Source organism: Saccostrea cucullata, unplaced genomic scaffold (genome assembly GCF_032062105.1).
Source record: "Saccostrea cucullata isolate Sc308-1 unplaced genomic scaffold, CSIRO_AGI_Scuc_v1 ctg1043, whole genome shotgun sequence".
In the NCBI taxonomy this organism is placed as follows: domain Eukaryota; kingdom Metazoa; phylum Mollusca; class Bivalvia; order Ostreida; family Ostreidae; genus Saccostrea; species Saccostrea cuccullata.
In genome coordinates, this window is record NW_026938107.1 from 87,917 (window position 1) to 115,513 (window position 27,597).

Here is a 27,597-nt window from a genome sequence, read left to right on the forward strand (position 1 = left end):
TCTTTTTTCAAGTTTTTTTTTCCTGTCAGATATTTAAAGTTAATACGTGAGCTCGATGAAATGTTCATCTATAACGTAGCGCCCCCTTTGTGTACATGCGGTAGAGATTTGTAATATAAGATGTTTTATCGAATTAAATAACAGAGCTATTGATGGTTCGCAAAGAATTCTGTCAGCTGCGGATTCATCATATAAGAATTGAACAATCCGGAATCAATTTATTTCAGTTTTTGGATGGAGAAACTTTTACTTCGAACAGATGTAAGTAACATCGCTTTATTTTTTTTTTTCGTGAAAGGAAGGAAAACAAAAAAAAATCCTATACCTAGTTTTCACGGAAGAATAAGATGAATAAAGTAACGTGTCATGTTTTTAAATTAAATTCATGGATAGTGTCAGAAAAAAAGCATGACTTTTTTTTTGTAAGTACACCTTTTTTTCAAGTGCGAATAACATTGATTACTTCTTTTGTAATACTAACGAGATGCTTTTTTGTCGTTTATCTTTGTCAGCGTATCTAATATCCCGTCGTCTTTTTTTTCCATGGGATGGCTAAATCAAGTTGTTTGCGCACATAGAGATTGGTCGATGATAATCGCTGTCATTTTCGGTTATTTTCAACGAAAATCTGTCCATAAATATAATTGATCACATGTGAATGTTTTAAGATATCTCGAGAGAACAAATGGTCGAACAAGATGTGGCGGAGTTTTTGCCTTGGTCGTTCCGATTCTTACATTTGATGATGATACGTTTATGTCGAAGTTTAATATGCCGTGTCGAATTATTCAATATCGAATGATTTCATTCAACAAAGCGCCTGTAATGATGATGACATTTTGTTTTCTTTATGAAATTTGTCAAGACAAAGTATGATGTGATATCAAACAAGTGTTAATTTCATTTTTAGAAACTGCTTTCCTTGTTTGGGAAACAATACTTCCTGTCGCGTATCGACGTCATTTACCAACTCGACGAACTTTTTTTTACTTGGTTTCAAATGAAGTGATATCAAACAAGTTGGGGAACATATTGTTTTTACTCTGTTTCTTATTATTATTAACTTTTTTGTCATCTCGTAAACTATACATTAAGGTGAAATGTTTTTAGGGTCAGTGACATGTTATGTAGATTTGCGGAACCATTTTGCGCGCAGGTGCTTGCAAGAGCGTGCACGTGCAACATGTGAAATGACCGATTTCATTGATATAGGCGTAACTTTTTTTAATTTTTGATGAAATGCTTTGAAACTTATAATATAAGGATATATTAGAAGCATAAACAATATGACATAGTCAAAATAGCAAGATCTCACGCGCATGCACGTGCGCTTTGCTCTGATTGGCTGAAACTAAAGTCTCAATATCTTTCTTATTTTTTGACGAAATCCTTTGAAATTTTGAAAATAGCCATGCATAAGGATATCCTACAAAAAGATATATAACAATTATCATAAAACACGTGCATGCACGTGTGCTGCAATCTGATTGGCTTAAACTTTAAATAGCTATAACTCCCTTGATTTTCAACCAAACAGGATGGAATTTGGAACATAGATAGATATACTGGACTACTACAAGAAAATATGGTCACCATGCACATTACACGTGCATGTACGTGCGCTGCAATCTGATTGGCTGAAACTTTAAACAGCTATAACTCCCTTGGTTTTCAACAAACGGGGTGGGCCATAGATAGATGTAACGGACATCTTTTCACCATGCTCATGTATGCACGTGCGTGCACGTGAAATGAGCAAAATCAAAAAACACTTGAACGAGCGTATCTGTTTAATACCTTTGGATTAAATGCTTTAATATTTAGTATTTAAAAATATATAGATTGTGTAGACAAGATTATATGTTCATTACGCACATGCATTTGCGCACGCAAAATTTTACACTTCTGTGTAAACGTTATTAAAGTCTTAAATGCATCGAGTTTGTCTTATTTTATAAAGCTTACAGGGAATATGGCACCAAAAGGGAGTTGGGGAGCGTTTGGGGAACATCTGTAACGGTCCCCGTTACAATTAGCACTAGTTACAAAAGGGTTTTGATAAACCAGCCAACTTCTACTATATTTCTATGCATCGTATAGACATTACTAAGGAAATATTTTTTTCCTGTTATACAATTCGGGTTAGTTACATATGTACGAGTTGGAAGAATTCCATTTTATTTTCATTTTTTTATGTTCACGAAGGCGAATAATATGTGTAAAAATAGGTTTGCTTTGCTCTCTTCATACTAGTAGAACCCCATTACTGAATTAAAAATCTGACAAAAACTTTTGTTCTTCATGTTATACCGGTAGCGATCAGTCATATTTTGTTTTCCACGCCATCTGCTGAACAATGGAAAATGTTGGTGGTGATCATTTTGTACTGTGTTTTATTATACATTTGTACTGCACTCTCACTGCATGAACAATTACTTGTAAATAATTAACGGACATCCCACTACTCTCCGTTAAGATGAAAGCAACAAAAGAACATGTGTATAAAATTTGCCACATTTCCATTCAGGCAAGTAATTTACCTCCAAGCAAGAAGTTCTGAGTTCTGGGTTTTTGTTTGACAATGAGAAGAGAGATGAAATGCTCTTCAGATGTCATCAAAAATTACTAACTTAAGTCTTGAATGAAAACTACCCAAATGTTAATCTGAAATCCTGACAAAGAGCGAAATCATTTAATAATGAAAGAAATCATAATTATTTTCACAGTTCTGTTCAACTTTGGTATGTTAAAAATAAAGTACAAGTAACATCACGAGGATTCCGAGTCAATTTACAGATAGCAGGCAACGTAGTTTTTGTTTAAGGTATTTCAACGCAGTTTTTATTCAGGTTTTTTCAGCGCAGTTTTTATTGTTTTGTGGTACTTCAACGCAATTTTTTATTGCTTAATTTCTGTTATTTAAATTATTTAAATTCACTGGAGAATATTATTTTCTTTTCCTTGCTAAAAATGAACTCATGATCGAAATTATTTGGTAAATTGCAAGTTTGAAATTCTCAAAATATAATTATTAAATCTGTTCATTGTACATTGTATTTTAAATACATTAAAATTTAAAGTTCAATCACTTTGAATTCTTCAATACGTGAATGGACTAAAATTGTGTAATTCTTCTATTCGAAGTGTTCTGAATAATACATGTATTTTATGCATGTGATTTTTTTTACAGCACTGTAATCAATTTTTCGATTTATTCTAAACTACAATATCAAATAATTATTAAAATTATGATTATTATTTTGCGTAATTTAAATTTAATTTTTTTTTTACATGGTGGACTACATCCACATCGGTTTAAAGTATAAAAATAATACAAATGCAAAAGTGACGATTCTAAAAGACACCCACGGTACATGTACGTGTAAAATTACTGGTATTTTAAAATCATAGAGAGATGTACCATCTTCCTCGCTAATTATTAGTTCTAAATGAACCTAGTCGGAGTCGCTTAGAGCCACGATCTTTTGCTTTTTTTTCTGAAAGGAAATCTTGACGAGCTGTGATCCTCTTATTCTTGCATGCTTACTGGAGAAGAAAAAACGCCAATAAAAGTACTTGAATCCGTGTAACAGTATGCTAAATTGAAAACGATTTTCGTGGTATTTCGCACATTAGAATTCTAAACCACAGAACAAAGCAAATTGCATTGGCCTCCGGTATAATTCTCCATCGAAGCAATTGGTTTAAAGTAGATCTTCGTACTTAAGAACGTGGTGGAATCTCGTTATGTTCTAAGACAGTATTTAGACATCATGTGTGTGTGGAATCGAACGAGAGATAAAGTTTTTATACGAAGGACACTAAATATTCGACTTGTTCTCGTCAGAGACATTAAAAGTTATTTATGTATCTTTTCTCGTGCAATTATATCGCTGTTAATCTTTTCTTCATTTATGCTGCTTTTATCAGATAACTATACTTTCATCATTTCCTTGGGTTTTTTAAAATAAAATTTAACACTCTTTAAATACCTTTAAACTAGAATTAATCCACCAACTTCTTTCTATTTCCTATAAATGAGGAAAGCTGCTGACAAATAAAGTGATGAATCATATCAACAGCCTCGTTCAAAGTCAACATTATGAAAATTCTATATATAGTCAATACAATGGTCTTGTCAGCAAATACCATCGACATGTATCATTTAGTCTAATTTTGACGGACTTTTTAATGCAAATCGTATATGGCAATTATTTTCACATTGTATTGTCTCCGGATTTTCCGTTTACCATAACATTTACAAAAGGATCTCGGTTAGATTGAGCAGTCAACAGGTAATGTTTTACTGCTTCTTGGCATCTGAACCCCCTCTGATATTTTAGGTTTTTCAGGTTTGCTCTCTCCCCATTTGTATTGTTTCAATGGACATAGCTTGATTGCTGTTCCTTATCGTCATACTGCATTCGTTCTAGGGCAATACCAAACTAGATATGACATAGCGGAAGTAATATAAAGTGAAATATACATGTATGCAAAACGCATAGTGGAAATCAGATCTCCGGATTATCTCTGAATAAAAGCCCACAATGCCTTAATTACATTGCATTTGATTTCTGTGCTCCAGTATACAATTTCGATTCACTAGACTCTCAATTAATCTAATAAAGCTCGGGAACTAATATACATTAAGGCAACACAATCTTCGGGTCATTCTCTCATCGTGATTTGGTTACATTTTACATTGCTGGTTACAAAAATCAGCATTTCATTCGTTAATGTAACAAAAAGCTTCTGCTGGCGGAGAGATTGTATAGCTGATAAATTCTACATTAATTTTCCGCAACGCTCTCTTTAATTTATGTTAAAACAACATCTTCGTTGAAATCTTTAAACTATTAATATAACGAAGACCCGCTGTGCATATTTTCGATTGAACAATTTTCCTACATCGTATTTTCATGAGTAATACAATGAAGAGAATCCTAAAGATCTTTGTGAAAAAATTGGCTAAAATGTAAAATTCGGTATAATCTAATGAAATTGAATGATTTATGAACTACCTAAAACCACTTCCGTGAACAATATGATTTGAAGTTTGCTTTTGACATTTTGTGTGAATTTATTCAAACTTTAAATTTGCTGAATTATATACATGTATAACATGGATTTTGTAATCATTAAAATCTCAAAATAAACGAACAGTAAATACATCTTAGTTAGAAAAACAGGAAATCCCTAAGTAATGCTACTTGTATTTAATTCTCCCTTGGGACATAAACGGTGTATAGTGATTAACCTCAATTTATGATCTTTCTGAAAATGATCGAATACGAAAAAAAATTCACATCTTCGTATTAGAACATGTCAAGAAAAATACCACCGGATTTCTCGAAACAACCTCGAGGGAATAATGATGCAATAATTCCCAACCAAGATGTGCTACTAAAGTTAATGTATATTAACTATGATTCTAGGTTTTATTGCAGATAAACTTGAATCAATCTTGCATCCTACTTGTCATGTTAATAACTTCTCACTTGGGTGTACTTAATGGAAAGCTTGATGACCAAATCAAACAAAAAGTACGACTTTGAAAATCAGGAGAAAAAATTAATAATATGAAGCATCTCTCGGTGTGATTTTTAAAGGTATATTATTTATTTTTATAGAACTTACATTGGCGCCAGGCCCAATAGTTCAAGAAACCTGTCTTTTACAGAAATACTCCAAACAAAAATAAATACACAAAGTGATATTTTCGACGCCAACGTTCGCCTCCCTTGCTTTCTAGCAGAGATATTTTAACTATATATAAAAGAAAAGAACAACGAAATCTGCTAATGTGCATAATAAGCAAGAAGCCCTTAGGTATAGTTTTATGCAAGACAAAGACAAGTAGTCTCTCGATAATTTTCGAATTGGTATGTTGATGTTATTTCTAATCAACCCGCAAAATCAAAAAATAAATGTTAAAAAATGAGAAAAGAAATTTTTTGCGAAAGGAAAGTGCACACTTAGCTCTAGATTCGGGAGCTATATGTGTTCAATACAAGCAAGTCTCGTTGCAAATTTGGTTTAAAGTTGCGGTAGCATTAGAAAGCTGGAAAGAAATACACCAGAAGTACTAAATACAGCTAGTAATAAGGCTTTGGTACTATAAATATCTCTCACTGCTCAATAGCCTCAAGTACCGAATAAAGGTCAACATCTGAGGTCCTTAACCGGTGTATGGTGACGTCTCTATATGAGTGAAAATTCTCGATATAGGCGTAAAACAACATAAAATCAATCAACATATATATATATTTATAAGTAATCTATTAAATCAAGTTGTAAATGAGGTAGTAAATGCAAAACATTGGGTAGCTTTACAAATTAACAGCAACAATTAGTTGGAATATTGTGTTGACTTTATATATGTCTTGAGAAATGATGAACAATTTATGCCACAAAAATGTATTAAACCTGAACATATGATTTTGTTCAGGTCAGATTCTTTTTCCAAATCCTAAAGATCCCTAGATGTATTTTCTTTACTGATCTAAAAGTGTTCCATTGCCCTGCATGGCTTACAAATTTCTGCGAGATAGCTTACGCTAAGCCCCTAAAGCCATACAGCTTTAGATTTCATAACTCAAGTTCTGGCTGTAGCGTGGGGAAAAAGTAACTAGAAATTATTTGCAAATGAATGCTATGCCAAAACATGGAAGATTTATGGAATCCGACATTCCATAACACTGTTTTGCCTTCCAGTACTTTGATTTTTTGACATTTAGACCCGAATAAATTATTGTTTTATCGAATTCATTTACATGCCTAACACAATAGAGATACATGGGGACATAGGTAAACATTGTTAGTGTTTATTTACATCTATTGTTTGATTCTGATTTACTTCGGTAACTGTTCACGAACAGATATAAAAGCATTATTGGTAAGTTAAATCAATACAAAACTCTACATATCAGTAGACAACATTAGAACCCTGCTAGGAAACAGTGCGCTTTGTCAGTTCGTTTAGTTCGCATATCAGTGTTCCTGCTTTTAAAAAAATCAGGTAAGGAATCTTTAATCAACGTTTTGTTTGAACTTTAATGGTTATGTATACTTTAATTAAATGCACATTTTTAAAATTTAAATGATTAAACTTTGTTATTTCACACATTGGTGCAATTAAACGGGCCAGACACCCGGTCAGTTTGATGGATACATGTAGGTTAAAGTAGGACTTCCTCTCTAATGGACACTTACTCTTTAATTTCTTTCAAGTATTTTGATGTCTTACGAAAGTAAAAGAAAAAAAAATAACAGTAGGTAGGTTGTACGGTCTAATATCTTTCATTTTATTATAAAAGAAAAACTTGGAAGACTATGTAGGGGGTATTAATTGATGCATTTATTAATAATTTTAACAAAAAGCGGGAATGAAGCTGATGATCTATTTAAAACGACACTTTGAGAGATTATAGATGCTTCTTGATCAGACGGTGGGTAACGAAAACGTTCCTGGATTTAATGACTTCTGAATACGTGTAATACTTCTTCAAATGCGTTGTCCTTAATTTTCAATTTAGAATTTATTATAGTAAGCTTTAAAAAGACAACAAATTGATTTATATTGATGAGAAATTTTAATTTTAATATTCTCACAACACCGTCTAAAATGTCAATTTTCCGATCATGCAATTTGTTATGTAATTGCACGTATATTCACTTTACTTTTATATGTTTAGTCATTAAAGGATGGTGCATCAGTTTTAATCAATGTATACGTTTGATATATAACATTTAATTGCTATTTAGATATAAATAGTAAATGATAAATATAAAACATCTATCATAAGTTACATAATGTTATGATTTATCTGCTGTTTACACTGTAGAGATAGCTATTGCATTGAATTAATAATACATTTGAAAAATTCAATCAGAGATTGTCAATCAGAGATTAAAGATCGCACTGAGTAAATGAGATGGACCGGGGTCTGAAGTACCTGTTTATTTCTCTCCATCGAATTAACAGCTGATGAACAAAGCGTGTTTCAGTCATCCCACTTTACTCGACAAACTAGCAATCTTCCTGTATAAAAGCAAATTAAATCAAACTTTTTAGAACATCTGAGGTAAAACTGTGATTTTGCACTTGGTTATCATAATTTAATGATTTCTTTATCCACGTGTATGATCTGTGTTTGCTCAATCAAACTATATTAAAGATGATATCCTTGACGAGAAAAACTTGCATCAACGACAAGCTTTAACGCGGAGGAATATGTTTTTCTGCACCTGTATAACCAGGATGTAAAGCGGCTTATTTGAATGCCTTTGAATAATAGTAAGTTTAGATTAACATTATGGACGAGTGCACAAAGAGGAAGTATATCTAAATACTGAAAGAGTGAAAAGAGATTTGATCGGAAGACGATATTTCTACTTTCACTTGTATCTCAGATAAATATTCTAGACTTTACAGATTTACTATTTTGAATGATGCATATGATGAAATACATATTTTTTTAAATCTTAGAAATGACCATGATGAAGCAGTATGTTTTTCTACACTGGTATATTTGCTATTATGCGGCACGACAAGTTTTACAACCTTTCCAAATTTAAACCTCTTTTAAATATGCATTAACGCGAAGATATAAATCATATTAAATGTCTAGACATTCCTAGAATTTAATGCTGCATTAAATAAATGCATTTAGCTTGAGTTACGTTGGAGATAAATAATAGAAGATATTATTCCATGCTGAGTATTCTGAATGGTCTGTGACGTTTTAGACGTTTATTCTATCTGGACCGTTGATCACAGTTTCAAATATCAAACACCATATAAAGTTAATTTTGCTACTTCTTCATTTACAAAGCATTGCAATCAGTACTCGTCATGATTAATTGTCAGGTATTGTGGAATGGGGATTTATATATCGAAATGTATAGGGAGGGTAAAGCACCTTTTTACTTCCCCCGAGAACTACTGATTAAAGAACACTTTACAGGCTAATATTGTTTTCCAAGCATTCAGAAACAAGTTTTTTTTATTGTGCAAAGCTAAAACAATTTTTATTGAAAGTAAATGCCTTTAACTTCCAATGTTTAGTATTTTCTCTATGATAAACTTAGGTAAATAAGAAAATTGATGACCAGGTAGGTTTTTTGTCCATATCCTACATGTAAGTTTGTCACTAGCACTATAATTAGTATAGACTCTCTAAAAGGCGATGCCACGCAAATTGAATACAAAACCGGAAGTTACATGTAGAGTATTTTTTCTCGAAATACGTCACAAGTTACGGGATGTTCATTAAGTATTGTAAAACATGATAGGTCTCGTACAACTATTGTATTACCAAGAGCTCTGATACAATTATTGCAATATCCAAGAGTTCCTCGCAATTATTGTCGTACCAAACATCTGCGATACAATTGTTGTATGTTTTGTTATTCAATTGCAAGGGACATTGTCCTGTATGTACCTGGTTACAAATGTAATCGTAGTTTTATAAATTATTCTCATCATTAACAAGTTATCACTTTCTCATTTCTGCCATTGATTTCATGTAGCAACAATTCAATCTGATATAAAATTCATTTATAACGAAGCAAAAAAATAATCTGGTCATTTTTACGTCATTACCTGCAAGTATATAAACAAGATACAATGTATGTTTACGTATCAGGAATTGTCATAAAACACGTTTGAACAAATTTGAAATAAACAATTTAAAATGTTGCTGGATATGTTTTGTGCAGTCATATTTTTTTTTCTCCTTTATTATGTGTTTATTGCATTATTTTCAAAGAATCTCTTTGAAAACAAAAAGCAGATTTATCAACATCGTGCGACATGATAGATCACACTGCGTTAATAAAATATTGATCTTATTAATCAATTCAGAACTCAATTTCAGACTGAAACTTCATTAAAAACAATCAGTAATTGAATGCCAAGGTATTATTTATTAGTTCTGTCTATTTAAATTCTACCATATCTAGAAACCCGAGTTGAATGATATTAAACAATCCATTTACTGTCATTTTGCTAAAATATTAAGTGGCTCTACCCGAATTATCTTCTCCCTGAAAAAAAGTCATTGCTGCTCTGACAAAATATCGTTAGGAGATAAAAGATTGGTCCGAATAGTTTTGCATTAATGGAAGATAACTTGCCAGAATTACTGAAAGAGATAACGATTCCTAGGACTTTCTGTTGTCCGTAAAACGTAAGGCGAAAAATCAGCCTTTACTTCCATTCAAACAAGCTCTTTGTGGGTAACTGGGAAGAACGTAAAACGCGTTCCCTTCACGCTATATTTACTCGCTTCACTGGATAATACAGTATTTGATATCTGAATATGATCAATTATGAGAAACTATAGACCTCCAGCATCTACAAATCCTGTTTATCAGAGGGATACCGGAATTATTTTTGACAAGGAAAAGACGGATTCTCTTATCGAGTCTGTCGTTTCCTTTGATGAAGTAGTGGAATCCGCAAGGTGCGAGAGTTCTTAGGCCTTTTTCGGTTTTGTAATCTAAATCTATTTGTTTTTCTTGTATAAAAAAACACTTGCCTTGCTTAGGATACTTTTTTTCGCTAAGAATTTATTAAAACGTACAAAGTAAACGCACATGCTTGGTCATTAATAAAAAGAGAAATAGAAGGGAAAACATTGAATAAAACAATTACATCAATTTATAATGCTATGTTGCGAATAAATTTTCAATTTACAGTCTGCTTAGATTTCAACTAATAAAGTTGTCAAAACAGTTCAAATCTAATAAATTCTATTGAGTTTAAAATGCTGTCGATCGGAATTCCGACTTTTTTGCACATGCCCTGGTGCGAAATGATTGAACTAAGCGTCATAAAGTAATGGAGGTTGCTAGGATTTTCTGAAGACCTAAAACACTTTGACATTACCATCGCATGCAAGAAGACATAAAAAAGTTATTCCAATAACATGGGCAAGAATTTAGGGCCGTTATCAATATTAACTTGCACTGCATACAGACTTTCTTAATCTTTTTCTTAATATCAAGAGATGTTGGTGTGCTGAAATCAATGTGGTATTGTGATAGTTCCGACGATAACAAATGTGGGAAAAATCCAACATTAGATCATTCATTTCCCCATTGAATAATTAAGTTCCTTCAATATTTTGATAATTTAGTTAATTGACAAAGCAGCAGGGGGCATACAAGCACTTGAGTTTGTGAAAAGAATGCATGGTCAAGTTGAATATTCGCACTGAAAGTATATCCATGCAAGTTTTGAAAAAAAAGTTTAAAAATCTGTGAAAGTAAATGTATTGTTGAATCAATATAATTATATCCTCAACTGGCTTTGCAATTACAATGCCTTGCTTAAAATATGAAGAATTTTGCAGAAAAAAATTTATAGTATTTGTGAGCAACTTGTGGCACCAGATAAATTAAAGCAGGTTAGAGGGATCTTAACGAAACATTTATATGATGCAATTCTGCATCTTCACAAAAAATTCAAAATCCGAAATAATGAGTTGCCATTGATCTAAAATATCTGTAGATATAAAGTTAAATCTATCATAATAAGTAGTATAATGTAGTACTTAGGAGCTTTTAACTGCATTTACTTTAGGATGCAAACTTAGAGTAAACGGTGAATAGCCTTACGTTTTCTTTGCGTGTAATAAAATATCATAAAGAACTATATATGGTTTCTATTATATTTTGGCCCCCGGTTTTGTTACAATTTCAACGCCAATAAACCTCAATGAAATTGATATTTTTTGAAAGATTAGAATGTATACTTTTCTTTTATGGTTAAATTGATATATTGATTTAAGTAATATGCAGAGAATTAAAGGTTTAAGGTGGCTAAGTTTACAAGAAAACGTCAAAAATGGCATTTTTAGCATCGTTATCGGCGATTTTATGTATGTGTGACGCCTTGAACAAGAAAAATATTTACACATGTAAAAGATATTTTCAAAGAAAGTCTTCATTCAAAAAATTAATCTTGTTCATAAAGGCGCACACACTAAAATTAAAAAAACGTTGAGAAAAATAGCACTTTCTGACTCGCGTGACGTCACAAGCATGTACGGAGAATGACGACGACGTTGTTGACACGTGTTGAATTTTTTTTTAATTCGAAGGTAGCACCATCTATCGATTGCTTCATGTATATTTTCCAACAAAGTTCTAGACATATCTGTTTTTGAAACATATTTGTGATTAAAGAATATATTTTATCGGGATCCACATTGATCTGTTGATGTGTGAATGTACAGGTGTGGATCACAAGGAACACGATGATCGAATTTGATCTTCCAATCGCTTGAACTTCGTCTACTGTGCATTAAATCAGTTCACAGAAGAAATATATACACAGTATACATTTTATAAAATTATTTGATCATGTTAAATTAAAAATACATTAATTCATTGTGTGTGCATATTTCCATATCTACTTTATACGTTGTCATTTCTTCCCATATCGTTCATTGTTTACCAGGTTTACAAGGCTGCAAATGTACGGCCAACAAGACGTGTAAAAAATTCAACGTTATTCTAAGAAGTTCGGGGCATTAGTAATTTCAATAGAACCAACTAAAATATTTTTTTCTATAAATAATGAGTACAAATAGACTTAAGTCTACTTCTTCATATTAAAGGTGTTTTAAGTAAGTCTTACATAAGTTTATTAGATGATTTCTTTTCTGGAAATTCTTCGACTTCACAAAGGCAACAAGTTTGGCTTCTGAATATTACATTTTTAGCTCACCTGAGCCGAAGGCTCAAGTGAGCTTTTCTGATCAAAATTTGTCCGTTGTCTGTCGTCGTCGTCGTTGTCGGCGTCGTCGTAAACTTTTCACATTTTCATCTTCTTCTCAAGAACCACTGGGCCAATTTCAACCAAACTTGCCACAAAGTATTCTTAGGTGAAGCGGATTCAAGTTTGTTCAAATGAAGGGCCAAGCCCTTTTCCAAGGGGAGATAATTATGAATTAGTGAAAAATTAATGGTATTTTTCAAAAATCTTCTTCTCAAGAACCACTGGGCCAGGAAAGATGAAACTCATGTGGAAGCATCCTCAGGTAGTGTAGATTTAAGTTTGTTCAAATCATGACCCCCGGGGGTAGGGTGGGGCCACAATGGCCAATCAAAGTTTTACATAGGATTATTTAGGTAAAACCTTTAAAAATCTTCTTCTCAAGAACCACTGGGCCAGGAAAGATGAAACTCGTGTGGAAGCATCCTCATGTAGCGTACATTCAAATTTGTTCAAAACATGACCTCTGGGGGTAGCGTGGGGCCACAATGGCCGATCAAAGTTTTACATAGGAATATATAGGAAAAATCTTTAAAAATCTTCTTCTCAAGAACCACTGGGCCAGGAAAGATGAAACTTATGTGAAATCATTATCAGAAGTGTGGATTCAAGTTTGTTCAAATCATGACCCCTGGAGTTAGGGTGGTGCCACAATGGCCAATCAAAGTTTTACATAGGAGTATTTAGGTAAAATCTTTAAAAATCTTCTTCTCAAGAACCACTGGGCCAGGAAAGATGAAACTTATGTGAAATCATCCTCAGGTAGTGTAGATTCAAGTTTGTTCAAATCATGACCCCTGGGGATGGGGGGGGGGGGCAAAATGGCTGATCAAAGTTCTACATTGGACTAGATAGGGAAATCTGTTAAAATCGTCTTCTCAAGTACTTCAAAGCCATGATGAGTGATATTATGTGGAATCATCCTCAGGTAGTGAAGATTCTAGTTTGTTCCAATCATAACCCTCAGAGATAGGGTGGGCCACAATGGGGGATCCAAGTTTTACATTAAAATATATAAAAAAAAAAATCTTTTCCAGAATAGCAAAGTCATGATTAGTAATACAAGTATTTATATGGAAGCATTTTTGGGTAGTGTAGAATTAAATTTGTTCAAATCATAACTCCCAAGGGTAGGGTGGGGCCACAATGGTGGATCAAAGTTTTACATAGAAAAATAAAAGAAAAAATCCCAAGAACAGAAAAGCTATGTTTAGTTATATTGACATTTAAGCATCCTCATGTATTGAAGATTTAAATTTATTCAAATCATGGCCCTTTGGGGAGGGAGGGAAACAATGGTGAATCAAATTTAAATTATTATGAAATTATAAATAGGAAGAAAATGTTTTATAAAAATCAGGAACAGCAAAGTCATATGCTGTATTAATATGAAGGCAATCTCAAGTGGTATTAAAATTCAAGCCCCCACCCCCTCCCTTCAGTGAACTTTTCAGTTCTGATCTGATTTGTGCTTTTTTCCTAGCCGATTTGCTCAGGTGAGCGATGTGGCCCCCTGGGCCTCTTGTTAATCAATTCCTGTAAAAGGAATTTTTGTTTAAATAATATGTTGCAGGTACAAAATATTCTTAAAAAACAAAAGGAACACATGCTGACAAATAATTTTGTCTTGCGTGATCGGTAGTAAAACTTAACATCAAAGAAATCAAAATATTGTTTATAATTTGATTATTATTTTCAAAGAATATCAAATAAATAATGATATTGTTTGTTTCAGAACCATGGAAAATTCAACTTTAGGCGCGTCTGCACCAACAATAAATGACAGCGACATTCCACAAAATTATCTCGACATTTTCAATCAGCTAGCACCCCAGATCTCAATCATAGACCGTGTCATCTCACCCATTTTCTACGTTATAGGCCTAACTGCTAATCCAATCACAACAAAAATATGGCTCAGCAGGAAGATGCGCAAGAACAATTCTTCAGCTATATATGTTGGTGTTTTATCAATCGTACATACTATTTTTCTACTTCTACACATCGTTCAGGAGTTGAATTTTGCATGGGGGATTGCATCCTACACCAGGATGTCGGTTATGTGTGAGGTATTCAATATGGCAATTTATGTACCTCAGTATTATGCACCCCTATTGGTTCTAGCTTTCACCGTGGAACGGTACATTGCTGTAAACCATCCTTTCGTGAAGGAGAGATTTTGCACCGTGAAGCGTGCAATATACGTTTCTATAGGTCTACTTATATTTTCGCTGCAAATAGCATCGCTGCAGACGTATATCTGGCAGTTTCATCCCTCCGAAAGAACATGCTACCCGTCAGAGGATGTGGAACAATTTGAAAAGATTTGGACTCTGACGACAGAACTGACGTTATTTATGTTTGTTCCCGTATGCGTTCTCGTAGTAAACATCTTAGTTATCAGAGAGATTAGAAGAATTACATATCAAAGTGCTTTACCACAACAAACAAGGGGATGTGGCGGCCAAACTTCAACAATTACTTTATTATCAGTTTCTTTTTACTTAATATGCACGCTTCTTCCGGCATCCATTGTCTTCGCACTGCAAGGGGTTATCAAACCCGGGCAAGTAACTGATATGGTCACGATGGCCGCAGATCCAATGTGGAAAAGATACCTGCGATATATGACAATAAGAAAAGTTGTAGAGGAAATCTGTATGTCCAACTATTCTTGTTACTTCTTTATTTACTATATTACTGGAGAAATATTTCGCAGAGAAGTTAGAAAACTGTGTTGTTGGAGACTTTTCAAATCGAAAAAAGACAAAAACACAGTATCCAGCAAAACAGAATACACTTTAGTGACCACTGACAATACACATATCAAACCAGAGAAGGCAAAACAAACAGCGCCAAACAATTCGGAATATACATTAGTTGCTACTGACAACACGAAAAAATATGAAAGTAGTACAGCAATATGACACTTTTCATTATAATTTCGCGTATACATTTTTTCCTTCATGGTACAGATTGCAACTTTTAAAATATCCTGCAATGCTTGAAAAGGACATTGTTATTGTATACATGTACTAAGTCAAAACAGTATTATTTTCAATGACGTGATGATGACAATAGAATATAGACGTATTTTCAGGAAAAATATGTTGCAATATTCTGGTTGTATATTATTCAAGAACTATGAAACTTGTGTGCAATATTCATTTTTTGTCAATGTTTTCTGATTCACGAAGCTCATATCATTATAATCATAAGCTTCCTCATCGTTTTTAAGCTAAACTTCAGCATAACGTAGCAACTGTCATCAGTTCATAATAAATCATTCGATTCTCAATATAGCCTTTTTATTAATTGTTTAAAGAAAAAGTAAAAGAAATCAAGAAAACAATTTTAAATTGTTAAACGTCATTTGCCATTTGCTTGTAATCAAATATTTCCTTTGTTCCTATGTATGACAGAGTAAACGTATTTTTGGGGGCGGGGTGGGGTAATAGTAAAAGTTTGAATTTACTTTAGATTCCGATATAGATACAGGTACATCAACGGGTTATGATCTACACTGCTTGGGTGTGGCCACTCAGGTAAGGAGTGCTGTGTCCTTCAGTCCAACTTCCTCATGTGGTCTCTCCTGCAAGTGGGTATGATCAACAGTGTACAATGCTGCATCAGGACAGGATGGACCAGGAGCATGGCCTCACTTTCATCCAGTACCGTTTCTTCGTCTGCATTTATTCGCAGTGTGATTGTCTCGGTGCTGGTACCAGTCTTATTAAGGTAACTGCAGGTCATCATGCTGACCATTCGTGGTGAGATCATTGAGATGACTATTAAAATTTTGTGCAACATCATTGAACACATTCGATGACCTTGCTAATGAATGGGGAAATTTAAATGGTCTATAATTATTAAAATATTTATATCCAGTCCAGAGAGAACAGTTATGATCTTCAAGAGCACAGAGGGGATTGTATCCAGTGAGCAGGTCTTTATTATAAAGCTCTTGATGAATCTCTCCCCTTCTTTCTGAGTTTAGACCTGTACAATGAATGAGCAAAACAGGGTCTCGTCACATGTAGCCAATTGTAAGGAAGTTTCTGCGTCAATTACAATAACTGCGAACGATAGTATTATTCTCCCCTCTGCCTCAATGAGTTTACAGACATATTTAGATGACTGTATATTTTTGGTAAATCTTGTGTTTTAAATTATTATTATTATCAATGGAAATATTTTAAAAATTCACGTACGAACCAAAACAGGTAATATGGATTTAACTAGTATTTATTAAATTCATACCAAAGCTTTTTATGTTCCACGAGGTCGGGACATATGTTTACAAACCCCAAAAGGTAAAAATGGTTATTTTTTAAACATTTTTAAATAAATTTTCTTATCAATCTTTTACTTTCAATTTTAAATAGTTTTTAACATACGGAAATGTGTTGGGGCCATTTATCCATTTGCGTGTACATTTGAAACTTCGGCGATGTTTCGAAGCCTGATAAAATGTTCCACCCATTTTATGAAAAAGAGTTAATTTTTTGGCGATGCAATGGTTTTGAAATTATACAACTATTACTTGTGTACTCTTCTTTACATTCAAAAAAGTTTCAATGGCCAAATTGTCATTTATACTGAATTTGATGGGGATATAATTGTTAGCTGGGAATAGATAGAGAGTGTAGTTGTTCTTTAGATTGCTTATAACTCGGTAGGTCTCTACTGTTTGCTGAGGTGAACTTTTCTTGATAATGGGTTGACTTGGAGGATATTATCAGGTGAGCCACTGCTCAGGTCTGCTAATGTACTATATGTTTTACAATCAAAATCCTGCTGCATCATTAAAATTGCGTCCACTCTCTCCCACATCCAAGAACTTTGTCTTCTTCCTATGTTATTAGACAACATTTGCATTGTTCTGAATCAGATTTACTTCTATAATCCTTTGATTTTTTTTTTCAATCGAGCTCTTTCCTTGATTCTTTGCTAGATTTTCTGCCAAGAACATCTCTTTCCCTTTCTTTCCCTGTAAAACAAAATGTTTTCAAGATGTTTCGGTGATAAAGCAGGTAAATATTCCGGGGAAGTCAAATTGTCTGGCAAGAAATGAAGAATAGTTTATATCTTTTAAATGAGGGTTTCACTTTTGGAAAACACAAGTGAACTTTCTAAAATTGGTGATTCAAATGAATCAGTTGGAAGTATATTTTTTTCGTAGATATCAAAGCATGGCGAAGTCCCTTCCTCATCATTAAGCCTATTTAGTATCGAAGCTTCACTGGACTTGGCAGTTTCCACTCCATTGCCTCTAAAGCAATTTCAGCTTTCTTTGTAATCATCAACAATTTTCTCCTCAGTTTCCTCATCTGTATTATCTTGTTTTTTACTGTAAAGATGAGGATTTTCTGCAATGATTATTCCGGTTTTGAATAAGGACAAAGCACTAGCATTTTTCCATACAAGTAATAGTGTAGATTCCAGCAGAATTAAAACTATGAATCACTTGTGAGAGGTTTATAGAACATGAGAAAAGTTTCTCTCAGCTTTTCTGCAAAATTGATGCTTTTGTATTGGAGTTACTGAAAATTCTGTTGTGTGCTTTCTTAACATCTGATGTCACTTTTTTAAGGGGCAAAATACTTCCAACATAAATAGGCTGCAATAAATGTGTAGCATATATGAATAACCAATATACCTCTGTTACTTTTTGTTAGGCATATTCAAACGAGACTGCAGACGATGAATATTAACAAAACCTTACCTTTCTCTGCCAACATTCTTGTCGAAATGAAGAAACTGTTTGAATATTGCATTATCCATGCACCCTTTCTTTGTGTAGGCTAAAGCACTACCCTCAATTAAAGTCACCAGGTAGGCCATATCCCCTTTGTTTAGGTTCAGGGTAAATAGAAATTTGGGGCTTAATGGTACCATCTGCACGGCCAAAAACATACCACTGAACCACTATTTACTGTGACCTCCTGAGAGGTGTGGCAGTTGAGATTGAGCTTCAGTCGGTGATCCGAGTCCGACAACCTTACTGGCAGTACACCCTACACTAAATCCTCTCTCAGCGTTCCATATCCTACATGGTTTGTTAAGCAGGTTTTTGGATATCAAAACATCTCGTAATCAACAATACCATATGCATTAATCAGTGTTTTGTTTTGTTACATTTGTCCTTCAAGTTTCTATAACTGTCTCTTTCATGTTTTGTTACATTTGTTCTTCAAGTTTCTATCACTGTCTCTTTCATTGCTTGTAATAATCCGAGTTTCTAGTTATAAATACTATTCAAAGCTAATTCACTCTGAATTAGCTGCTTTTATCGAAGGAAGTGCATAAATGCTTTACCTATTCCTAGTGATTATCGTTCTTGTCAAATATTTTAGTTGATTATTCCCCCTTTTAATAAAAACACCTGAGGGCGCTTTGGTTGCAACTTCCTTTTTCAATATTCCAGCATCATCTTGGGTCGGTAAAAATTTTCCAGCTTTTTATTGTGTATTATAAATTTGAAACACCCACCCACCTCACCCATTTAGAATCGATACTGCTTTTCAGGTTTTTTAATGCTTTCAGACGAAGACTTTTAGTGAATATCAAGCTCAACATGACAGGACTTACAAGATGAAATCAGGACCTTAGGGAACAGCCAAGGGGATTGAACCACAAGTATCTCTATGGACTCACAGCATTCTGGACTTTCAAGACTTTAAATGTGAAAGTGATGTGAGAAACACCCATTTATATGGAAGTGATTCATTCCAAGAGCAAGTCGTGCACAATTTCCAGGAGCCAATAACTGTCCTCTAACCACAAACATTAAACAATAATGTGGATTTATAGAATCTGGTACGGCTGTCAGTTTCTTTCCAGCTGTGATGTGCGTAAACGAGCGGCACTAAGTAACTATCCTTATATGCAGTCATGTAACTCATGAAAGTTGAAAAGTAAACTTTGGATTTAGATATACATAAATAAGTGCTTGACCTCTGCACCTCCCAGGGTCAAGGCTTTTACCACTTTCTGATATGGTGTTTGTGAACTTTGACCTTTGAACTTTGAACCTGAGTTTGAATATTTAATATGTAATATTTGCTTTGTTGTGTTGCCAGAGACACCAATAGCTTTTCATAATTTGTGTCTCTGGATAAACAGCCGTGCCCAATTATCGCCACAATAAAATTTATTAAATACATACTTGATGTTTTTATATGCACTTATCTGAGATAAATATAGCTAGTTAGTTATGAACTGGTCTACCAGTTCTGAATTGTGTTCTCAAATTTTCCCTTCTTTCAAATGTTTCCTTCAAAATCTAATTCTTCAAAAGGTTTTAAACCCAAGCCTCTTTTAGACATCTCTGACAACCACTTTGTTAAATAAATGCTATTCCTTTTTCCATTGAAAATGAAGTGGAAGGACAGTTTTTAGCATCATTGTCTACCTCACCAGAAAGTCGCCTATGTAGATATCCATAACTTCTATTTATTCCATGCACTTCTTACAGATACATGTACCTTGCTGGTTTTGATATAATACAATGCCCGCCTCACACGGTTACTCTTTGTGGGAGAAACTGCAGAGTAGCTCTTATGTTTCTTCAGAAAACACACTTTGTCTTTCACCATAGGACTCTTCTTTTTTTCAAACGTTCTTTCTTCCTTGGGTCCCAAGTTTTTTTCCGACCTTTCAATCTATGTAGGAAAATTTTAACAGTTACAGCTAAGTTTCGAGCTTTCAAATTAAATTTGGCAGTAAAATTTATACCGAAGTACAAGCTTTGAACACCAGAACATGTTTAATTCATAAGGCTATTGAATTATAAGACAGTGATATAGCTAAGCTTGTGAGGACCTTAGAAAACATAGATTATACCTAGGATTTTAGAGGGGTTTTTTTTCTTTAATTTTGCAATAGTACAGAAACAGAGTCTATATAATTATCACTTCATTAAACGTACGAATGTGTTTGAATGGAATGGATAACAAAAGAAACTAAATATTTTGAAAATTTTATTTTGATACATTTTATCACCTTTTGAAAGTGGTCATACCAAATTTATAATACAGTTAACACGATAAAACGGCGTTTGACAAAATCATAAGCTTCAACGCGTTTGTTTATACTTTTGTCTGTAATCTCTGTTCTAATTGAACTTCCAAAGAATAAATTCGTACTTTTAATAATTTACAGATAAAAGCATTCTCTGAGTTTACAAGGTTTATTACAATTTGACGTAATACTCTAGCAACATATAGGTCATGATATAATACTCAAGATTTTAGAAAATGATAACTTTATTTAGCATTTGTCCCAATGATTTCCGAGTTTGTTTCGCAGTTAGCAGAAACCAGACCCATTAGTAAACACAGACGACATCGGTAATAATTGAGACATTCTCGAGTATAAGATTATATTTCCGGCTGATAACAACAGAGAGACGTTTCTTACGACAGATGAGGGGGGAAAACCGAGAAAAACTACAGGATGGTCAACATCTCAACGAACAATTTCCAATAACCAATAACTTTATACGTTATGTTCTGCACGAACAAACTTGAGAATAGATTTTGTTGGAAGTATACTGAGTATCTAGTTGATATTGACTTAAGACGTAAAGTTGAAGGTAAAACTATGCAATTTAATGAACTTGAAGACTTTTATGATTAAAAGTATATAGTAGTAAATGTGTCGGGGAAACTCAAGCTGAAGTCAAGAAATTAATTGATGAACAATTTGTTGTTTAGCCTTTTTATCTTTCTTTTCTATAATTTTCTCACTGTGTTGAACGTGCGTAAGGTATAAGATTTATAATGTGTCAGTAAATAAAGACTATCTTCCATTGACTTCCAACACCTATGTTCGAGTGTAACTACAGGGCCATTAGAAATCTATATGCAGTATTACATCTGAATTACTGCGTAAACTTTGTAATTCCCACTTCAAACACGAATCCGTCTGTACTGAATTCAATTCAATATGTGAACAATGTTTGATTGATCAGATTTTAGTGAAAGTATACACAGCTATTAAAAGCTAATCTGAGTGACTGAACAGATGGTGATCAAGTGATAGGAAGTAATTAAAAATGAAATCAAAATGATCAAAGCATCCAGGTTTAGAAGATGCAATGCTTACACATTATTTTACAAGTTAAACTACACATGTCGACAGAAAAAATGTATGATATTAAGAAATGATAACTATGGACAATCCCGAAGGTCTGGTTTCATTAATTTGGTTATCATATGATCGAATAATTCCGATTTCACTCATGTGCTCAGATCCTAGAATAATATTTGTTAATTTAACCTGCATATGACTTAAAGTTTTAAATTAAATGAACATTATAAATTTATTGAGACCATTATAAATCTATTGAATGAATAGTCAAAGGCAGACAGTATGGTTCGAGGGTCGACAAAACGCATTGCGCCCGAGAACACAGTCAATAAATGTTTTGTTTTACCTTTCATTTTAATATTTTTTAAATATACATTGTACATGTATCTTGTACTGTCTTGCGTGATGTAACCTCAGGTGCCTCACTTTTGAACACCAACGAATGCAAATGAGATTATAAGCTCCGTCCATTGTGTGACGAAAGTGGTCCAACATCTCATCAACAGGTCCTACATCTCGTTCAATATAAGTATCATTTAAGTTGTATTCTGTGGTATGAGAGCAGATGCCATTGAGAGATGGGTACCATTCGATATTATAGAAAGAATGGCAGTACCCATGTTTTGCTTTAGGAAACCCGAAATATGTTTCGGATCAAAAAGTAATATAGTTAAGTGCACAATAGCAGTATGTAACAAAGATTCTCTGAAGGTCTCATTGAATATCATTCCGCGGTATAACAGAAGTTGCAAATAAGAGATGGGTACCCCAAAGCGCACAAGACGGTCGGATATCCTGATCACTATATACCCTCTTACTTTTCAGGCAGGGGTATAAAAAGTCCCTAATCTATATCAAAGTACTCAGAAGTACAGAGAGCCGGGCTCATTTACAGAGTAGAATGAATTTCTTACATGAATCACGTTTATTTAAGGAATAACTGTCTTAATTTGCATAAACGCCGAAGGCGTTTATGCATAAAATTATCACGCAAGCCAATCGATTGATCATCTTCATGAAATTGAAAAATCTGACAGTTATTCCTTATATTTACATGCTTTGATTCCGCCAATCCACGTGCTCCAAGCCCTGCTTCTGTCTAGCTGTTCGTCCCACCCTGCACGTGGTTTTTTTTGGAAGCGCGCCAAAACATTGATGGGAAAATAAAGTACATTAATGCCTAGGTCACATTTCTCGGCCGGTAGCCGTAGACCGGTGGTAATCGGTAGTAATCCGTGGTGTTAACGATGCCCCAACATCGGTCCACATCGGCCTAGTAGTCCTAAAAGTATCAGTCACATTATCCAGCGATGTGCATACGATAGGCAACCAATGCGTTTTATGAGAAAAATGGCGTGGTTGCCGGCTGGACTTACAAAGGCCCAGCGATGCATTGCTAATCATAAAACGATGTTCCAGGATAATCGGCCGATGTATATTACATCACTCATACATTGGTGAACATCGTTCGTACATCGGTCGACTACAGGCCAATGTTTGGTCGAACATCGACCGATGATCGGTCGTTATCTGTTGAACACCATTGAACTCCCCGATGACCTCAGATTCAACGGATATTGGACGATCGTCGGCCATACATCGGCCGATCCTTGAAAGATGTGTTAATGATGGGTTGCCAATGAGGAGCGATGTGAGGCATCGTTGGAGAAATCGCTGAATTTTAACTACGAATTATTTCCTACCGATGACCCCACCGATTCGCAAAAAAGACTCAGTCACCGTCCGATCACTAGTGGTGCCCGGCCGGCAACAACGCCATTTTCATCAAAAAACGCATCGGTTTCTCATCGTAAACACCATCGTTGGATAATGTGACTTATACTTTACAATTGGTAATTTTATCTCGGACAAAGACATTGGAAATGTAAATATATTCTGATGAAAATATTATTTTAAAACTATCAATATAAATGATAAGACACTGACAGTGAGTTTTTCAATCCTCATACCACTGTCCGTTTGTCATAATCAGAATTAATCGAGGCCAGTCTGGTTCCCTCTCCTGCTTTACCTCGTATGTTTAGAGAACTACGATAACACTGATTATCAAAAATCCTTACGCTAATGAACTATGTTCTTTGACTTAGGACTGAAGTTTTCAAAGTCATTACTACTGTTTATTTATAGATAAAAGTTAATTTTATTTTTGTTGCTTTATTTAGCGATTGTATTATCTCAAAAGCAGTTGAGAGTAAGAACTATATTTTTTGCACGTAACTATGGGGTTGACTTCCTGCATTGAACAGGATGACATAAGCCGGCAATTGCTCCTTGAGCAATAAGCCCAGCTAAAAATTAACCCTAAAGCCATATAGTGTTCATCAGACTCGTCGCCTTTAAGAATTACTTTGAAGAATGTCGATTCAAATTTGATTATCAAGAGCTAGAAGAATGTTCTTTAAAGAACAAACAGAGGAAATATGTGAACAGGACATAAAGACATGAATCCTCGGTTCAGAGGCTGGATCAGTGTCTATCAGGAGATTTGTTTGTCTCTCTGAAGATTGAGGAGTTAGCACCCGATCTAGACGGGTAACAACAACTTATCTGTCAGTAGCCTGCTCGTTATCGTACTCGAAACATTCCCTTAATTTGAGAATAGAATAATTTGGAAGGCATTAAGTCCATACGCAGGATAGCGGAAGTTAACAATGAGAAAAGTTGACGATGAAAAACCTTAAATCCCGTTTGTCGTATACTGTGGAATCATCAGAATTGATGGGGGCCAATTTTAGTGTCTTGTTTAAATTCTATTTGCTTGTTGTTTAACGTCCCTCTCGAGAATTTTCACTCATGTGGAGATGTCACCATTTGCAAGTAGAAAACTGCAAATTTTGAACCAAACTCGACTCTCAGGGGACAGGAGTCTGCATTTTTATCGTCCAAAAACACTTTGCCATCCTGGTGATTTTTTTAGTTAAGGATGGGAATTTTTTTTCGAGATTTTTTTTGATTGATGATTAAAACTTCACTCCTGTGCTCAGGGTATTAGGCAGTGAGGGATCATTTACATGCCAGCATCTACTGCTACACGGGACCATGGTTTCTACTGTCTCATCCGAAAGACCGGACTCCACATCTCTCAGTTGGAATCCAACCCGCGACTTAGGATCAGCTAATAACTCTAGAGCAGACGCTCTACCACTGCGCAAAGCGGTTGACTTAAAGGCTCTTTAAGTTGTTGCTTGTTTGTTTGTATGTTTTATGTTTAACGTATCTTTCGAGAATTTTACACTCTGACATATGGAAATACCACTACTTTTTGGTGGAGAGTTGCAAAATATTCATTTGTCCTATACTCGGCACTCAGCAGTTAGGGATCTTCTTCGTGTCAGCACTTAATTCGACACGGGATCGTAAGAATGTAATTTCGTGTACTTAAGGGAATATGACTTTGAATTCTTACTACATGTATATTAATTCGTCGAGAATCTAAATTCATAGAAGAGGGATACACACGACTTCCATGAATATAGAGCCTCTGCAATATCTGATGATTTCATCCATTTTCAGCAAATCGTCTATTGTGGCCTCTCCCTCGGGGGTCATGATTTGTACAAACTTGAATCTTCACTACATGAGTATGATTCCACACGAGTTTCATCTTTCCTGGACCAGTGGTTGTTAAGATATTGAAAGATGCCATTAATTTTTCACTACTTCATAATTATCTCCCCTGGAAAAGGGCGTGGCCCTTCATTTGAACAAATTTGAACCTCCTTTACAAAAAGAATCTTTATGGCAGGTTTGTTTAAAATTTGCCCAGTGGTTCTTGAGAAGAAGATGGAAATGTGAAAAGTTTACGACGACGACAAAGACAAATTCTGATCAGAGCCTTCGGCTCAGGTGAGCTAAAAAGCTCTTCCTCATATACCTCCAATATTTAAAGAAATCGAAGCAATATTATATGTATACAAATGATTAAAGTCTGGTCCATGAAAGTAAAATATTGGTTTGTTACATAGTTTGAGAAATAATGATAGTGCCAAATAATCCATCTCTTTTCTATCTTGTCTGTCCTTAAATTCATTATCAGACCAAATGCGTTAGAATCGCACCCATTTTTGATTTATGAGTTGGAGTTGATGTTATGGTCACTGTCCAGTTTTACCGTTAATTGACAGTCCACTCGCTTCAACCTACTAGTTTACTACTCCCATATATACAAACAAATATAGGTTTCAAGTGATAATTTGTTGATGACGAATGAACAGCTGCCTTGACATACAATAATGGTTCAAGAACTTTATTTACCATCCAATTACATGTACATAGAAGATCCGAACTATTTGATGATGATTATTTCTTATTTCTATGATTATTTGTCTGTATTTTGATCCTTATTTTGTATATATTGCATTATTTGATGTACAAACATTGTTACGATCAATCTTCATTTTGTTATAACAATCTGCATTTATTGCACTGTCCCCCGCAATCGGTGTATAGTGGATGGGATGCCATAATAGATCATTTATAGGAATACATTATTTATAGGATATTGTGTGAAATATGAAGGCCCTGTCATTTGTCATTCAAAATTGATCCTCTAAGTATTTTTTTTTGAAAATTATGTCAAAGATAAAGGTCAAGGTAAAAAAATCATAGTTTATTTAGAAAGACCTTATCACAGGTTATATACAAGTATAATATCAAAGAACTTTCTTTTGTATTTCAAAAGTTATGACAATTTAATGTACAGTGTAATAATTTTTTTTACAGTAGTTTAAAGGTCATAGTCACGGGGTCAAAATTCATAGTACTTTTTGGAAGGTCTAGTCACAGGTAATGTTCATGTAAAATCCCTATTTCTTCTCATTCAAAAGTTATGACCACGGTAACAAGACGCGTTTGATAAACACAAATGCAACAAGAGTTACCATATCTGAGCAAAACGCGATTGGAAGGGGTTTCAAAAAGTGTAAAAATGAGGAAATTGATTGTATATTGTTTAACGTCCCTCTCGAAAATTTTTCACTCATATGGAGACGACACCACATGCCGGTGCAGAGCTGCAAAATTTGACCTTTACTCGGCACTCAGGGCCATTGAACAGGGAGAGATCTTTTTCGTGCCAGCACCTACAGCGACACGGGACCTTGGTTTATACAGTCTCAACTGAAGGACCGGTCTTCACGTCCCGCAGTGGGATTCGAACCCGCGACGTAAGGATTGGCTCTTTACTTCGCGACTCTAGAGCAGACGTTCTAACCACTGCCTCGCGCGGGACGAGAAGATTTTGAAGAAATAATACATTTTCACTATATAATCATTAAAGCCCCGCCCTAACACCAGATCCAGAGGCCAAGAAATTCACAATTTGGAAGAGACATCCTTCCTCAGCATAAAAATGCACATAGTTCTTTGGTTTAATACCCAGGAACAGAGGAGAAGATTTTATAAGAATATATCTTCACTATATATTCCACAGAGACCCACCATTGCACCAGAACTCCTAAGCCTGGGGCCATGAATTTCACAGTGCTTATTACAATCATGCAAAAGTTTGACTGCTTGTTGTCCAGGAGTAAAATAGGTTTCTAAAGAAAGTTCGGGTATATTGTTGTTACTCATGTCCGTCCGTCTGTCACACTTTTCTTCCCTGATCTCCTTCTACATTTTACACAGCAGCCTAATCATCTTTCGGGAGATGGTTGGTGGTTTCATGTAGATGTGCAGTAAGGTTTCGGAATTTTCAT

General features: G+C 34.4%; 1 protein-coding gene across 5 annotated transcripts in view; it reads left to right on the forward strand.

Moving 5' to 3' along the window:
* LOC134249441 (ovarian cancer G-protein coupled receptor 1-like) overlaps positions 1 to 16,082 on the forward strand; it is a 39,775-nt gene extending 23,693 nt beyond the window's left edge. For 2 of the 5 annotated variants that reach the window (XM_062731792.1, XM_062731793.1), the window contains exon 3: positions 14,520 to 16,082. In XM_062731792.1, the coding sequence (XP_062587776.1) occupies positions 14,524 to 15,711 (1,188 nt within the window). In that variant the 5' untranslated portion in view covers positions 14,520 to 14,523 and the 3' untranslated portion in view covers positions 15,712 to 16,082. Of the gene's footprint in view, positions 1 to 227; positions 262 to 6,807; positions 7,019 to 14,519 lie in introns of those variants that run through there. The other 3 variants (XM_062731795.1, XM_062731796.1, XM_062731794.1) reach the window with 3 other exon arrangements.
* The last annotated feature ends 11,515 nt before the right edge of the window (positions 16,083 to 27,597 follow it).